Below are 15,171 nucleotides of genomic sequence, written 5' to 3'. Positions count from 1 at the left end.
AAATTCAGAATCACATACCGGGCATTTTTCTGCATTGTTGAAATCTTCAATCTGTTCCTCTGTTAAAGGCAACATGGGTTTTGATTTTAATAAGACATTAGATGCTATGTCATGGCACTCATTTTCTATTCTTTGTGCAAATTCTTTGATGGCATCTGCTCCCATGTATAAGTGTGGTTCACTAACAACACCATCCTGTACAATCACATAACAAAAACTAGAAGGTTCATGTAACTGGTATGATGTAATTGAAGGTTCATCAGGATCTGGGCTACAGAATGCAAGAGGTTTGATTTTTGATTCAAAATCACAAACTATATATGCTGGGTGTTCCAACAAGGCTTCAAATTTTTTGAATTTGGCATTTTCATTTGGGTTAGGCATCACCATATGAACAGGTTTATGGTTGCCACAGTATTTCAGATGCTCAATTAATTGTTTTTAGCAATTTCTGCATTTTTTCCCGAACCCCATTCACCATTTTTTGACCATCAAATACAGTCAAACATCTTCGGCACAACTTAAATGTTCTTTCAAATTTGTCTAGTTGTGTTCTGACTAAAGCTTCAAGATTATGTATCAGAGTATAATGGCGTGTATCATCCTCTTCAATTAAGAGCAGATCAATCGGAACAGCAGAATCATCATCAAATGTACTGATTCTGAGAGGTGCTATCAAGCAATTGCCACGGCCAGTAGAACAAGTAAATACATTAATAGATAATTGTTTACCATTAATATCCCTGGCTTTTTTTTTCAAATTTATCAATATTCTGAACAGACATTGGATATTCTAAACCCTCCATTGCTTCATCAAAATTATTTTCATGTTGTTTATAATAAGTTATCCTATCAGGATTTCTTGAAACTGGATACAAAGCAGCTAAAATACACCACAAAAAGCATTTCTCATCATTATTTTTTATATTAACCACGGCTTGTTTGTTTTTAATATTGGCAGGTAATGGCAAATATGTAGATCCTTGTAATGGGCTGAATTCAGAAATATTAACATAGAGCTTGTGTGGAGATCCGCATAGGCTCCATCCAGACTCTTTTGCTGCAAATTCAGAGTGTTTAATATTCAATTGATCTATCAAACTGCTTATTATTTTGTCTGAATTTGCATTTGAATATACCGGTACAGTTTCTGTTATGTGGGGCTGTGTAAATTTTGTGCCATTTGGCTTCTTATATTGTGTAAACAATTTGAGGGACAGCTTATAAGAGCCATTTTGTGCATTTAGAATTGCCTGCACATCTGGATTTATACTGTTCAAAAAATTCTTAATGTCACATCTTGGCTCTGATACAAAACGGTGATCCCTTAATTGGCCGTTAAAACTGCTATGGATGGGTTCATAGCGTGGCTGCTTTGCCGGTCCAGCATTAACAGGTGTTTCATGCTTCCTTTTCAGACCAGATGTAGATGGTTGTGGGGGCAATGTTGATGACTGTTCATAACAAATACACTTATGCCATTTGTAATAAGCCTTGCTTAATATTTTATGGCATCTTGGACACATTTTTGTGGCCCTTCTGCATTTCTTACGGTCACAAATAAACCGGTGCCTAGACCCATTAGAACTAGATATATTTTTATTACACTGATTGCAATATTTTTGATTTGGCATTTTTGTTGTTTGTTTATATAAAATTTATTGGTCCAAAAAAAACAGAACTATGGACAATATGCCAAAACAATTATAACAGCAGCTAGTGGCTGAGCTGGTGCTTTTATACCCAAACAACAGCAATAACTAGGCTCTGGTGATCCCCAATATAAAATAATTTTGCTCTTTTATGCTGTTGTACAACACACTTTACCAGGTTTCAAACCTCAGCTGTATATCAACTAGCAGTGAATATTCTCAAAATCTCACGTGTGGGGATATTATTCTGCCACATGTATTTCAATCTTACACATTTTATCAGGACTCAAACCCAGAGTTCTTGTTTACAAGGCAACAATATTAATACTTTGCCATCAGAGAAGACCTCACATTTTACCAGGATTCAAATCCAGAGCTCTTGTTTACAAGGCAATAATATTAACACTTTGCCATCAGGGGAGACCTCACATTTTACCAGGACTCAAACCCAGAGCTTTTGTTTACAAGACAACAATATTAACACTTTGCCATCAGGGGAGGCCTCACATTTTATCAGGCCTCAAACACAGAAGCCTCTTGATTACAAAGCATATAAGCCATGGGACTATGTCCACATGCAATACACATTGAATATCAGAACCCAGAAGTTATGAGCTCTATATCAGCTAAATACAATTCAAAGTTGGACTTTGAACTATGCAATGAATATCTGTAAGTCTCACTAGGGTATATATTATCTGAACAAGGCAAAACCTGAATCCAATTCATGCATACATGCAAGAGGCCAATGTTCTTTTTACTAAGTATTTCCCTTGGAGTCAATAACATGATGACATGTATGGGGAATTTTCCCTGAAAGAGCACAGTGTAGATTTTAACTCATGCATGCAAGCATATTAAATCTCCCAGGCGTGGATAATTTATTGCTGGCCGAGACATGAAACTGATCAAAGATTAGAAAAAACATGAAACAATTTGCAGCCTGACCTTGTCCTATTGTATTGATCTGTAAGTTGAAGAGCATGAGAATATGAGCATTTTTGCCTTAGTTTTAAGTGTAGCCAAAACAATATCAAGGGAGGGCATATTTTTAACAAGTTTATGGACAACAAACTGAGAGATGTAGCTTTTACACACATGGGCAAATCTGTCTGAGGGGAGTTCTTCTTTTCTACACTAGAATTCAAAATTCTTTAGATTTAAATATGTACACACATGGCCGATTGGGCTATATGCCCCCTCTTGACATAATTTTAAGTGTGGGCAAATCGGGGCATATGAACTCTTCCTTTCTACACTAGGATTCAAAATTCTTGGGGATTAAGAGCATATCACACTTGAAGAAATGGGGAATAAGAGGATCTTGGCATAATTTTAAGTGTGGGCAAATCGGGCTGTTTAATCATTTGAGCTCTTCTTTTCTACACTTATAAGTGGTGCTGGTTATAGCATCAATTACACTACTTAAGTATTATGTATTCAACAAGCAAGAAAAACTAGTTCATTTGATTGGTTTATTTTTCTACTAAAGGATGTATTGTTGCTAGCACCGAGGCTGGCAGTACTGGAACGACGTGGATGAGTTTCCATGACGGAATACTTTTCATTATAAATATGGTATCTCGTTAATATGTAATCTTACAAATTCTTAAAAATCAGACAACTGTTTATTCAGGGGTATTCGTGATTGGAATGGAAATTTCGAAGCAACGAAAACATCTTTGAGATCTCTGCTAATATGTAGGACGACTACCAACATCATGAAGTTTGGACGTTATGTTGGCGCTTATAACATTCTACGCCATGTCCAGAACGAATGCAGTGCACGCGAAAAGGGAACGGGAGGCTCTGGAAGCAAAGGGAGTCAGTCCGATTTCCATATTTGAAACCGAGAGCGAGGTGCCGTTCCTTAGGTTCCAAATCAGGACGGTTGGCAACGTCAACTCTCTTGAAAGATTATTTATTGAATATTCCGAAACTTTCTTCTCTGATCTGATTGGGTCTTGTAGGCAGGCAGAAAGAAAACAGATCGTCCATCTGGTCTGTCCTTTCCGACTGGGTCAGTCAATTTCTTGGCGAACGAAACTCCTCACGGGATCGCAGCTCTCAACAAGTTTATCACGAAACAATCCTCCCAAAAAACCGACCGAACTTAACATTACGAAAAGGTACATTTATTGTTATCCATTTATTTTTCAGGGACGGCGCGAACGCAGTCCCTACTAACAAAAATTACAGGGATCAGATCCTTACTTCAATTTGTCCTCATCTTGACATTTGAGGGGATTTTGCCCCCTAAAACAGATTTTAGCTGAAACAAAAAAACACTCCTTTGGCCCCCTCTATACATCTGCCACGTTTCATGGAAATCGGAGGGGAACACAGGGGTCAGATCCCCACTTCAATTTGGCCTCATCTTGACATTTGAGAGGAGGTTGCCCCCTAGAACAATTTTTTTGCCGAAACAAAAAACACGTATTTCTTCATTTGGGGCCGTTTATACACACATCTGCCAAGTATCATGGAAATCGGAGGGTGACACAGGGGTCCGATCCTCACTTCAATTTGTCCTCATCTTGACATTTGAGGAGGTTTTGCCCCCTAAAACCGTTTTTTAGCTGAAACAAAAAACACGTATTTCTTCCATTGGCCCCACTATACGCCTGCCAAGTTTTATGGAAATCGGAGCGACACAGGGGTCAGATCCTCACTTCAATTTGTCCTCATCTTGACATTTGAGAGGAGGTTGCCCCCTAGAACAATTTTTTTGCCGAAACAAAAAACACGTATTTCTTCATTTGGGCCCGTTTATACACACATCTGCCAAGTATCATGGAAATCGGAGGGTGACACAGGGGTCCGATCCTTACTTCAATTTGTCCTCATCTTGACATTTGAGGGGATTTTGCCCCCTAAAACAGATTTTAGCTGAAAAAAAAACAAAAAAAAACACGTAATTCTTCCTTTGGCCCCCTCTATACACCTGCCACGTTTCATGGAAATCGGAGGGGAACACAGGGGTCAGATCCCCACTTTAATTTGTCCTCATATTGACATTTGAGGAGGGGCGGGTTGCCCCCTAAAACAGTTTTTTAGCCGAAACAAAAGAACACGTATTTCTTCATTTGGGCCCGTTTATACACATACCTGCCAAGTATCATGGAAATCGGAGGGTGACACAGGGGTCCGATCCTCACTTCAATTTGTCCTCATCTTGACATTTGAGGAGGTTTTGCCCCCTAAAACCGTTTTTTAGCTGAAACAAAAAACACGTATTTCTTCCATTGGCCCCACTATACACCTGCCAAGTTTTATGGAAATCGGAGCGACACAGGGGTCAGATCCTCACTTCAATTTGTCCTCATCTTGACATTTGAGGGGGGTTTTGCCCCCTAAAACAGTTTTTTAGCTGAAACAAAAAAAAACACGTATTTCTTCATTTGAAGCCGTTTATACACACACCTGCCAAGTATCATGGAAATCGGAGGGGGACACAGGGGTCAGATCCTCACTTCAATTTGTCCTCATCTTGACATTTAGGGGGTTTTGCCCCCTAAAACTGTTTTTTTAGCTGAAAGAAAAGAAACACTTATTTCTTCCATTGGGCCCCACTATACACCTGCCAAGTATCATGGAAATCGGAGGGGGACACAGGGGTGAGACCCTCACTTCAATTTGTCTTCATCTTGACATTTGAGGGGGTTTTGCCCCCTAAAACCGTTTTTTAGCTGAAACAAAAAAACACGTAATTCTTCCTTTGGGCCCCACTATACTGCCAAGTTTCATGGAAATCGGAGGGAGATACTTAGATAACTTCCCTTGTTAGTCTTACACTTTGTAATTATTTAACACTGCATATATTATAATGTTTTATTTTAATTTGTATAACTGTAACTGTAGAACAATTGTATAATTTTTGTATAACATTTCTATCTTGTTATATGTGTTAAAGCTTTCATCCTGGAATGGAATGTCTCACATTTATGTGTGTTTTCATTTCCTATACATTCGAATGAATATTCGTTTCAATGGCATTTACAAAATCACCTTTGGCATGTGTGCACGAGTGTGTTAGCCGATGCGTAGCAAAGTATTTTAGGAACAACACTTGAAAAGAATTCTTGTAGGACAAACGAAAAATTTCTTTGTAATCGAAGATCATAATACCTTTTAAGGTGTGGTAATATTATAATGGGATTGAGATACGAAACTCTCGGATCCGGATCCAGATCCGAATCTTTCGGACCCGGATCCGGATCCGAAATTTTCAGACCCGGATCCGGATCCGCGGATCCGGAACTCTCGGATCCAGATCCGTAACTTTTGGATCCGGATCTGTTTAGCCATCCCTAGTTCATATTCGTGGCTGGATCGCGGCCGGTATCATAATGCGAGAAACACGTCTTTCTTCGAGGGCATGTATCTTTATTATTTTTGGGTATGACAGTATTTTTTTATTTTATATTCTTTGTTAATGTTTCTTCTTTCTTTTAAACCTATAACATCCAATTTCTATTAGGTCTCTTTTTTAGAATTGTCATTTGAGTCTGGATCTGAACGAGTGGTTTCGTGTTAAAACTGCATTGTAGAATACATAAAAAATATTTGTTTCTTTACTGTTCTCACTAACGTAATACCATATTTTTATTAGAATGATGTATTTATGCATTACGTATGTGTATAATCTTAGTTTACTTAGCTTATTTTGCGAGAAAACGTGCGTTATACCATACACTGAAATTCGTGATATTCGTGGCCTGCTATTGTGGGTGTGGCTTGTATTTGTGGCTGAAGAAAATGTGGCGTAAATATTTCAGTTTTTAGTATGTATTTTTCGCACATTTGTTTTTATTACTCTCTCCCTCTTCCGTCCCCCCTCTCTCCATCTCCCCTTCCCCATCACTAAAAGCTGAAATCTTTACTTACATTTTTTATCAAGTGATCGAACAAAAGTTCACACTTCCGCTCGCGGACGACAATCTGCCGTTCGAACTGGACAGATCAAATTTTAGCACTGTACTAAACCCGTAGGGCGCGTCTGAAAAATGTGATTCGCTCGACATCTTGAGGAAGAATACCTAATTAGAGAATACATCCACCTCTGCGGCCCCTCCCGATCGTGGGGACAAGTCGCGCCTTTCTTTAGAAAAGGACGGCAATCTGCCGGGTGCGAATACGCAACCGAACGTATCACCGACAAAACGTACCTACCACCTGACCGGCTACCTGCGAAGGGTCTTCTAATGAATCTAAAAATATTTGCGATGCGACAAAACGTACCACTTGATGGTTTTGCTGATTTCCATCACACTTTATCCATGGTTTGGACTGGACTGTGGTTAAGCTATCGACCACATTTCTCTTTTTGTTTTATCTTTTCGTCTCTTTTTCGATTTTCGTTTTAGTTATGTCAGTTCTAACCTAACCTACCCTAACATCACCTTTGTCGTGTAGTTTGCCTAGAGTATCATTGTAAATCTTGGTATTTGGCGTGTATTCCTCTCGAACCCTTTTCTTCGCCTCTTGCATACGCTTCTTCACATCTAACTGAGCATCATTCCGGACTCCACAAACGTGATCACTCGACGGGCCAGTAGCCATTTTATTCTCTCTTGATTTTAAGTTCAAGCGTTTTCCTCAATGGCGTCTCGTGGCCTCAAATTTGGCCGGGGCTTATTTTTTTAAGAATTTAAAATATAATGACAATTCAAATGAATTACAAAAAATAGGTATTTTTCTTCTTCTAGACTACAAAACTGGACTTATTTTTTTAAAAAAATATTTAAAAGGTAATAACAATTCATATGAATTACAAAAAACAGGTATTTATCTTCTTCTTAACTACAAAATTGGACTTATTTTTTTAAAGAATTTAAAATAAAATGACCATTCACATGAATTACAAAAGAAACAGGTATTGCTGTGAAACGTACCTTTCTACGAACGTTGGTTCTCATTTAAACAAGAACTGTGCTCTCCTGTTCTTCTGCTCAGCAAATTTTGTAATTATTTTTTTTTATTAAATTTGTAATTATTTTTTCATTGAAGCCCTCTAAACCTAATTGTTTAACAACAAGTTTTTCTTTGTCACTCAATGTCTGAAATGGTGTTGCCAACAAGAAATCCACTTTGTTCATAGCGAATAAAAGCCACCACTACTCTACACTACAACACGCGGGATCGAACGAACGCGACGCCATGGAAGTAGCCCCGAATCAACATGCAAACCCATTGCACCCCTCCCTTCGCTCTCTCTGCTAGCACGTGACCTTCACTGTAGCGTGTAGCATAGACCACGCCTTCCTCTGCGACGAGCCCCGAGATGATAACTGACATCAATGCCGCTAGGAGCGCTGTCGTATCCATTGCTGCTGACGATGAACTTACGTCGGTAAAAATTGCCTTTTAAAAGATTGTGTGATAGTTATGTATTATGGTGATTGAAAATTCCGTCATTAGGTCCGTTTTCCTTTAGGGGCTAAGCCCCGGAAGCCCCAAGGGACGAGACACCGCCGGGTGCGTGAACGGATGAAGGTTAAACACACATTCATTACTTGTTTTGTTGTAAAATGCCAATTCCTTTCAATAAACATCAGTCACACGATCAAGGGCAGTTTAAAGGGAAGGCAGAAAGGGCAACCGCCCACTCCGAGGTCCTTAGGCCTACATGGAGTGGGTGACTTCCTCCGAGGATTATGTTATTTTTTCATGTATTGATAGATAATTTACACATTTGGAATGAAATATAACACACATAGTGTTAGTTAAGAAACATACAAGACCAGCATAAAAGGTGACAGAGGGATGCCCCACTATCCGAGGGGCGAAGAAAAATAGAGGGGGCGAACAAAGATAAGAATGACGAAGCATGGGTTCGACGAGAAATTATGAGACGACGAATGATAGGGGGTGAAAAAGATAAAATTGAAGAAAGATAGGGATGACAAATGATAGGGGGACGAAGAAAGATAACAATGACGAAAGATAGGATGCGACGAATGATAAGGAGGGCAACGGGAGACAGGGGGCGAGCAAGGATAAGAATTAGGAAAGATAGGGGCGACAGAAAGTAGGACGCGAGGAATGATAAAGAGGCGAAGAGAGACAGGGGGCAAACAAAGGTAAGAATAACGAAGGATGTGGGCAACGAAATTTGTCAGGTGACGAATTATGAGGGAGCGAACAAAGATAAGAATGACAAAGGATGGGGCAACAAATGATAAGGGAACAACGAGAGACAAGGGGCGAACAACGAGCGCCATGTTGTCTATGTTGATTACGTAGATTACACAGTTTACATTGTCTACATTGTCTACACGTAGAATGTAGACAATTGTTGTTTACGTGTAGACTCACATCACTGCTGATGTACCCCAGCGCCACTAGGGCAATGATGAAAAAAATTAGCATACTACAACTATAAATATTAGTAGCTTGCTACAAGGGCGATTAAAGGCTTGAAGGGTAGATCATTCTTTTCCTGCACCCCTCACAATAGCTTTTTTAAAGTTATTGATAAATTTGCAAAGTTGTAATGGAATACATCAAACACTGTGGCATTTTATGACATACCCAAGAGATAAAAGCTAGGAACAATGGGAGGTGACACTGCAGTGCTTTTCTTGCCTGTTGGGACAATACATAAGTTAAGATGCTCCTCGGTTGTCAACACTCACATCTATTATATATAATCAAAATCAATTTATTGTGATTTTTGAGAAATCTATTAGAATTTCTTTTATTAATGTTAAACAAGCGCAGAGGTGTGCTCAGCAAACGTTGTAGTATTTTATACAGTTTTTTTAAAAACCTGAGGTGCAAGCGATGCTTCAAGCTTCGGGGCCACAGGCCACCATACAGCTTTTTTTAACATTTAAAGTGAGTATTCCTTTTCTTTTTGTTATACAGTTAAATAAAGATGAAATCGGAGAAAACAATAATATATCACGTATTAATTAACACTGGCTTGTACTAAACGTACATGCAAAAAGACGCCGCAAGGCAGAATAGAGACTTGCGGACCTTTAACAAAATTGTTTCTTCGTTCTTCGGTATTTTTTGAATTATCAGAAAATGAGCTTCAAAAGTGTACCAGCAACATTAGTTCTAATCTCATACATGCAATACATACAGACACTGTACAATGGAAGATATCACAAACAGTGGCGTGTCCAGGATTTTTGAAAGGTGGGTGTACGTTCTTTTTTAGAAATACTGGGACAATCGGGGGTTATAACGTCCATCAACCTTCTTTTGGTACGCTTCTGATCACAAAACTGGAGACCATTCGCGACCTCACTACTTTCATCCTGGAACACGATTACTCACTACTTTCATCCTGGAACACGATTATTAAACTTCTTTTTCGGATTTATTTACTGCTTCTTTGATTTTCCTCACTTTACTACGCCACCAACAGTCACTTACGGAGAAACATCCAACCAAAGTTCAGAAAACCATTCATTTTCAAACTGAGGTACAAACTTCAAATGCATTCGCACCCTGGCACAAGATAACACAAATGACGTGGAGATCCCTCATGAGGAGGAAACCCAAACTAAAAAAGTCCCAAGATCTCCACCTATTTCTGTGTTCGAAATTGACTCAAAAGAAAATATGGTAATCAAGGAGTACTCAACAAGCTTTTTAATGAACTCTGGTATGAATATCCATACACAAAATCACCAAGATTCATCCATAAAAAAATATTTAGTTCAACAAAATATGTCAAACATTTAATACACTGATAATAGTAAAGATTTTCATTATCAGCTAATCACATTTGTCGTGTACAAATCATCATTTTGGATCATGTCATCGCTTTGAATAAATTCATAAATATTAATGAACTGAACACAAATGCACGTCATCTCTGTTCTTTTTCTTTCATCGAGCAGTGAACAAAAACAACCAACATTCAGAAACCACAGACAAAAGACTTTCCCTTGAGAATCTCACAGATTCTCACAGGTTATCTTCACATGACCAAAATTTCACTCTGATTGACTCTTCCACAGAATCTAGCAGTCCTGGCAGCCATCATATCCAGCCAAACGAAAATGTAGAAACAATTTTTATCCAGAATATGTAATTTCTGTCTGAAAATACAACTTTGGCCTTTGTGTAAAACTGTGAGAAGATGATGAAAATTGTGAATTTTAATGATAGAAAAATAATTTCAAACGTTCCTGTGTTTGACTCTGCTGTGTTACTCTATTGATACTATCATTAATGCAAAATGCTTAAAGCAATGGGAAAGTTTTTAGCCTTTAAACCCCTCGAACTTAAAATTTCAATTCATTTGCATCAATTTATTTGCAGGAGCATCTCAAGAACCTCCAGGCAGCTGCACCTACAATGGATCCTAGTCAGTTGTCTCAAGTGCTAGCTTTCAGCTATGCTCTCCTATCTCCGGAGTCGGCAAGTCTCAACCTACCAGACTTCCCTGCTGACAACCTTACTGTTGCTGCTCAAATTATGGTATGCAAAAAACATTTCTCTCTACTTGTTGATTATCCATAATATCATACACAAGACACTCAAGTTTATGTTTTCATTTGATTCCACCAATTTTTATAAATGCAACAGTGCTAATTTCTGAAGTATCTCTAGGCATTTGATTCATTGATTTGGTTTATTTTACTTCACATTTCTACCACTTTTGGCTAATCAAGAAGATGAGAATGAGTGGTGATATGATGGAATTGATGAAAGGACATACGTAGAATAACCATGCCCAGGCTGAGATTTGAACTTGGGACCTCTGACGTTATAGTGCAGTTTGCTAACCACTCTGCCATGAAGGCCAGCATCAGTGGGCTTTGCAAGAGCTCCCTTTTTACAAAAAAAATGTGACTACCCCCAAGCATGTGCTACCATCCCTTTTCCATCATGCATTGTTGCAAGCCCATTCCATTCAAGCCTGTGTGAAGAGTCAAGAGAAACTCGCACAGAAAAAGGAAATTTCTATGATATTTTTCCCTGTCACCCTGTTTGGAGCTTGGCAGGGCCCTTAAAAAGTCGATGCTTTAGTGTCAGATCTTGACATGTATGAATTTTACTTCGTATTTCGTCACCAGGGGAAATGTCAACAAATTATCATTTCATAAACTCTATCTTTATCTTTTCTCATTTCCGTTTCTTATTCCAAGGAGTTGAGCGAATAGAAAACAATCACAATATGCACCACAACAGCTACCACTCACTACTGAGATCTGTTTGTAGGAGTAGTATCAGGAGTAGTAGCAAAACTAAATCTCTTTGAAACACATGAGTAACTTGCAATGTGTATTTTGGTAAAGAAACTTTCAGATAGCTTAAGCATTAATCAGGGTTGCTACGCATCTGGAAACCTGGAAAATAGGGAAAAGTCAGGGAATTTGGCTTGTCAGGGAAAAATCAGGGAATTTTGCAGATCGTATGGAATTTACGTGCATTTTGGAGTCTGCAAGAGTAAAAGTTGTAAAATGAACAAGCAGTTCACCCCTACTTTTTCATTCAGTTCTTGTGATTCCACTTACAAAAAAGATTCAGTTTAGAAACTTGTTTATTTCATTCTTATGATTCTCAGTCTTGTGCAAAATTATGGTTCTTTCAAATTTCTGTAATAAATTTTCACTTTTATAATACTAGATATTAGAAATAATATCAATGGAAAACTTGCAGTCCAGATATCTGATTGATAACTAAAGTACAATGACAATATGGTCATAATTATCGGAAAGGTTGGTGAAGATGAGGTTACCGTCAATTATTTTATAGATCTTAGACTTCTTGGCATTTCCTATAGAATTCCTATGTGCAACAAAAATTTCTCCAGATGCTGTCTACTTATAAATGTAAGCAAAAAATGCAGCATTTTCTACAACACTATAAATCCGCCAGTAAATTAAAAATGTATATGGTTTATGAACTTCTGTTTTTATATTGTGGAGATCTGTTAATGGTGAAATAATGTACCTCTGTTACCTTAGCCTGAAGGCTAGATGCACGTGATTGTAAGAACCCAATACATTTGATGCCGATTGTAATTTTACATTTTACTCTTCAAATTTTCATGTGTTCTTGTGTGTGTAGAATGAAATTTGCTAAAGAAAAGTTGTGAAAGTGAATATTGATAATACGTAATTAACAGATTATATATTTAATTGAAAAGCACAAGGTTCAAAAGCAAAAATCATGATGATAAACATGTCTGGAAAAATTTCATTTTTGGACTGGGAAACCTGGAAGTGTCAGGGAATTTCATAATCAAAGAATCGTAGCAACCCTGATTAATGTTATCATGAAATTGGAGCCACGGTGGTCCAATCAATAGGGTGTCTGACTGCCATGTGTGGAGACACAAGTTTCATTCCTGAAGTGGGTGATCCAAAGGTCGGAACTTTCCAGCCTTGTGCCTGCATAAAATGGCTCTTGAGTTCACCCAGACTCATATATATGAGTACCTTAAGGGTAAAGCTGGCTGAAGCTTGGTGCTGATCACATCATCTCCAAAAAATTACACAATCGAAAATACAAGATCGAGAGGGTGAGGTGCATGCCCATAGACTCAGACCACCACCACTGTCATGATGTAAGACATGATCTTAATGTGTGTTACTTCATGTATAGGGTTATCAGACATCCTCTTTTCCCTGGACATGTCCTACATTTTGAGCATCATGTAATTTGAATTAAGAAAAGGCATGTTTCAGTCAAAAAAAGGTGGGATAACAGGAAAACATCATGCAAGATATAAGTTTATGGACTCCATTTTCAAACTTAATAGTCAAATATTTTGATTCAGACATTGCAAGAGAAAAGAGTTTTGTGCTAGAACAAAGACTGAAGTTATTAATCTACAAAATTTTGAGGGCCACATTCTATTGATGTCAGAGTTCAATTTGTGAGTGGAATGCAAATGTTGAGAAAGTTTTGGTTTGAGTTGTTGTTTTAAGTCCACTTTATGCAGAGATAAGCTAATCGGACTGAGCTTACAGTTTAAAGTGGAAACCGAACCACTATGTTCCTCTGGGTATCGAGCCCGGAACTCCTTGATTACAAGGCAATGAAACTGGTTCGAAGATTTGATACTGGTTCAGTATAAGTAAAAAGAGTTTGACAATTCATGTTCATAAGTATATTTTGACTACACCTGAAATTTGAGAAAACTGACTGGTCTGAGAAGAAGTACTACTAAAACCACATAGTAAGAAGTGTTGTGTTTATTTTTGTAAGTTTATGAATTTTGTATTTAACATATCATTAAATAATCGAACAAGTGTTCTTGGGTTACCAGCCAGGTGAAGTCGATATTGGCTTCTAATGTTTCAAGCACATACATTGCTCTCATCATCAGGGAATATAGAAATGGAGACCATCAAGGATAACCTGGAGCTCCAGATTCCAGGAGTATACCGTATACCATGCGAGTGTGGGACACCATATATAGGCCAAACAGGACACACCATGGAACAGTGACATACTGAAGATCAGTGCAACATCAGATTATTCCAACCAGAAAAGTCAGGACTTGCAAATCACAGGATCACAGAGGGGCACAGGATTTTATTTGCTGACATCAAAATAATAGCCAAATGTGCCGGATACTGGGACCGATGAGTAAAAGAAGCCATAGCCATATCACGGGAAAGCACCAATCTCAACAGGAATGTGGGACTCCAGCTCAGTCATGCCTGGAACCCACTCTTCCATGAAAATAAAGTTCCAGCCAATAAGATCACCAGGATCCAGAGCGAGCCAATAAGAAGACAGAGTCCAAACTCCGCCCCATGATATTCATATATTTAACCCTTCAATGGCCTCCATTTCTATATTTCCTGATGATGAGAGCACTGTGCTCGAAACGTTGGAAGCCAACATCAACTTCACCTGGCTGGTAACCTGAGAACACTTGTTCGAATCACATCGCCAGAAAAGCTACAATTCATTAAAAAATCATTATTATTTATATATCTATCTATCTATCTATCTATCTATATATATATATATATATATATATATATATATATATATATTAATAACTTACGTTTTGCGAGTATCTAGGTAACTCCTGTGACGTTTCGGGATGCAACTGCTCCCTTCCTCAGGCTGCTCACGTTTGGGTTATGTATAAATCATAACCATGTTGAACTCTCCATAGGTTCAGGATATAGGATTGGTAAAAGGTGTGTGGTTAAAAAACAAAAAACGTCTAAAACCCATTACAGGTGCACGTCAGACTACCATGCTGTTTCACCGATTAGAAACTGCTCCTTGGAATGTTAAAACTTTAAAACTGTGAATAGCCACAGTCCATGTGTGCTGCAATACTCCAATGTTTCCTCGTAGAGCATGAGGTCAGGTGCTTCCCTTCTCTTTCTCCTCTATTTCCCCTCCGTTTTCCCCCCACTCCTCCCCCATTCCAGTTCACGTCAAGTCCAGCGTGAATTCCTCTTCTATTTGAGCTTGGCATGCTACTTCCGGGGTTACGATAAATCCTATTTTTACGTATTCCTTCCCATTCCATTTCTTGAACATCTTCCCCCACATCTCATTGATATTCCCATCATCCCTG

General features: G+C 38.4%; 1 protein-coding gene across 1 annotated transcript in view; it reads left to right on the top strand.

The window, feature by feature from the left end:
• Nucleotides 1-15,171, top strand: part of LOC145982803 (von Willebrand factor A domain-containing protein 8-like) — a 172,799-nt gene that overhangs the window by 10,383 nt on the left and 147,245 nt on the right. The window contains exon 2 of the mRNA XM_083116170.1: nt 10,935-11,093. Coding sequence (XP_082972296.1) covers nt 10,935-11,093 — 159 coding nt within the window. The remainder of the gene's footprint in view (nt 1-10,934; nt 11,094-15,171) is intronic.

The sequence above is a fragment of the Lepisma saccharinum genome, unplaced genomic scaffold, assembly GCF_977018435.1.
Source record: "Lepisma saccharinum unplaced genomic scaffold, izLepSacc3.1 HAP1_SCAFFOLD_427, whole genome shotgun sequence".
Classification (NCBI taxonomy): Eukaryota; Metazoa; Arthropoda; class Insecta; order Zygentoma; family Lepismatidae; genus Lepisma; species Lepisma saccharinum.
Note: the sequence above shows the minus strand (reverse complement) of the source record. Positions and strands in the feature narration are given on the sequence as shown.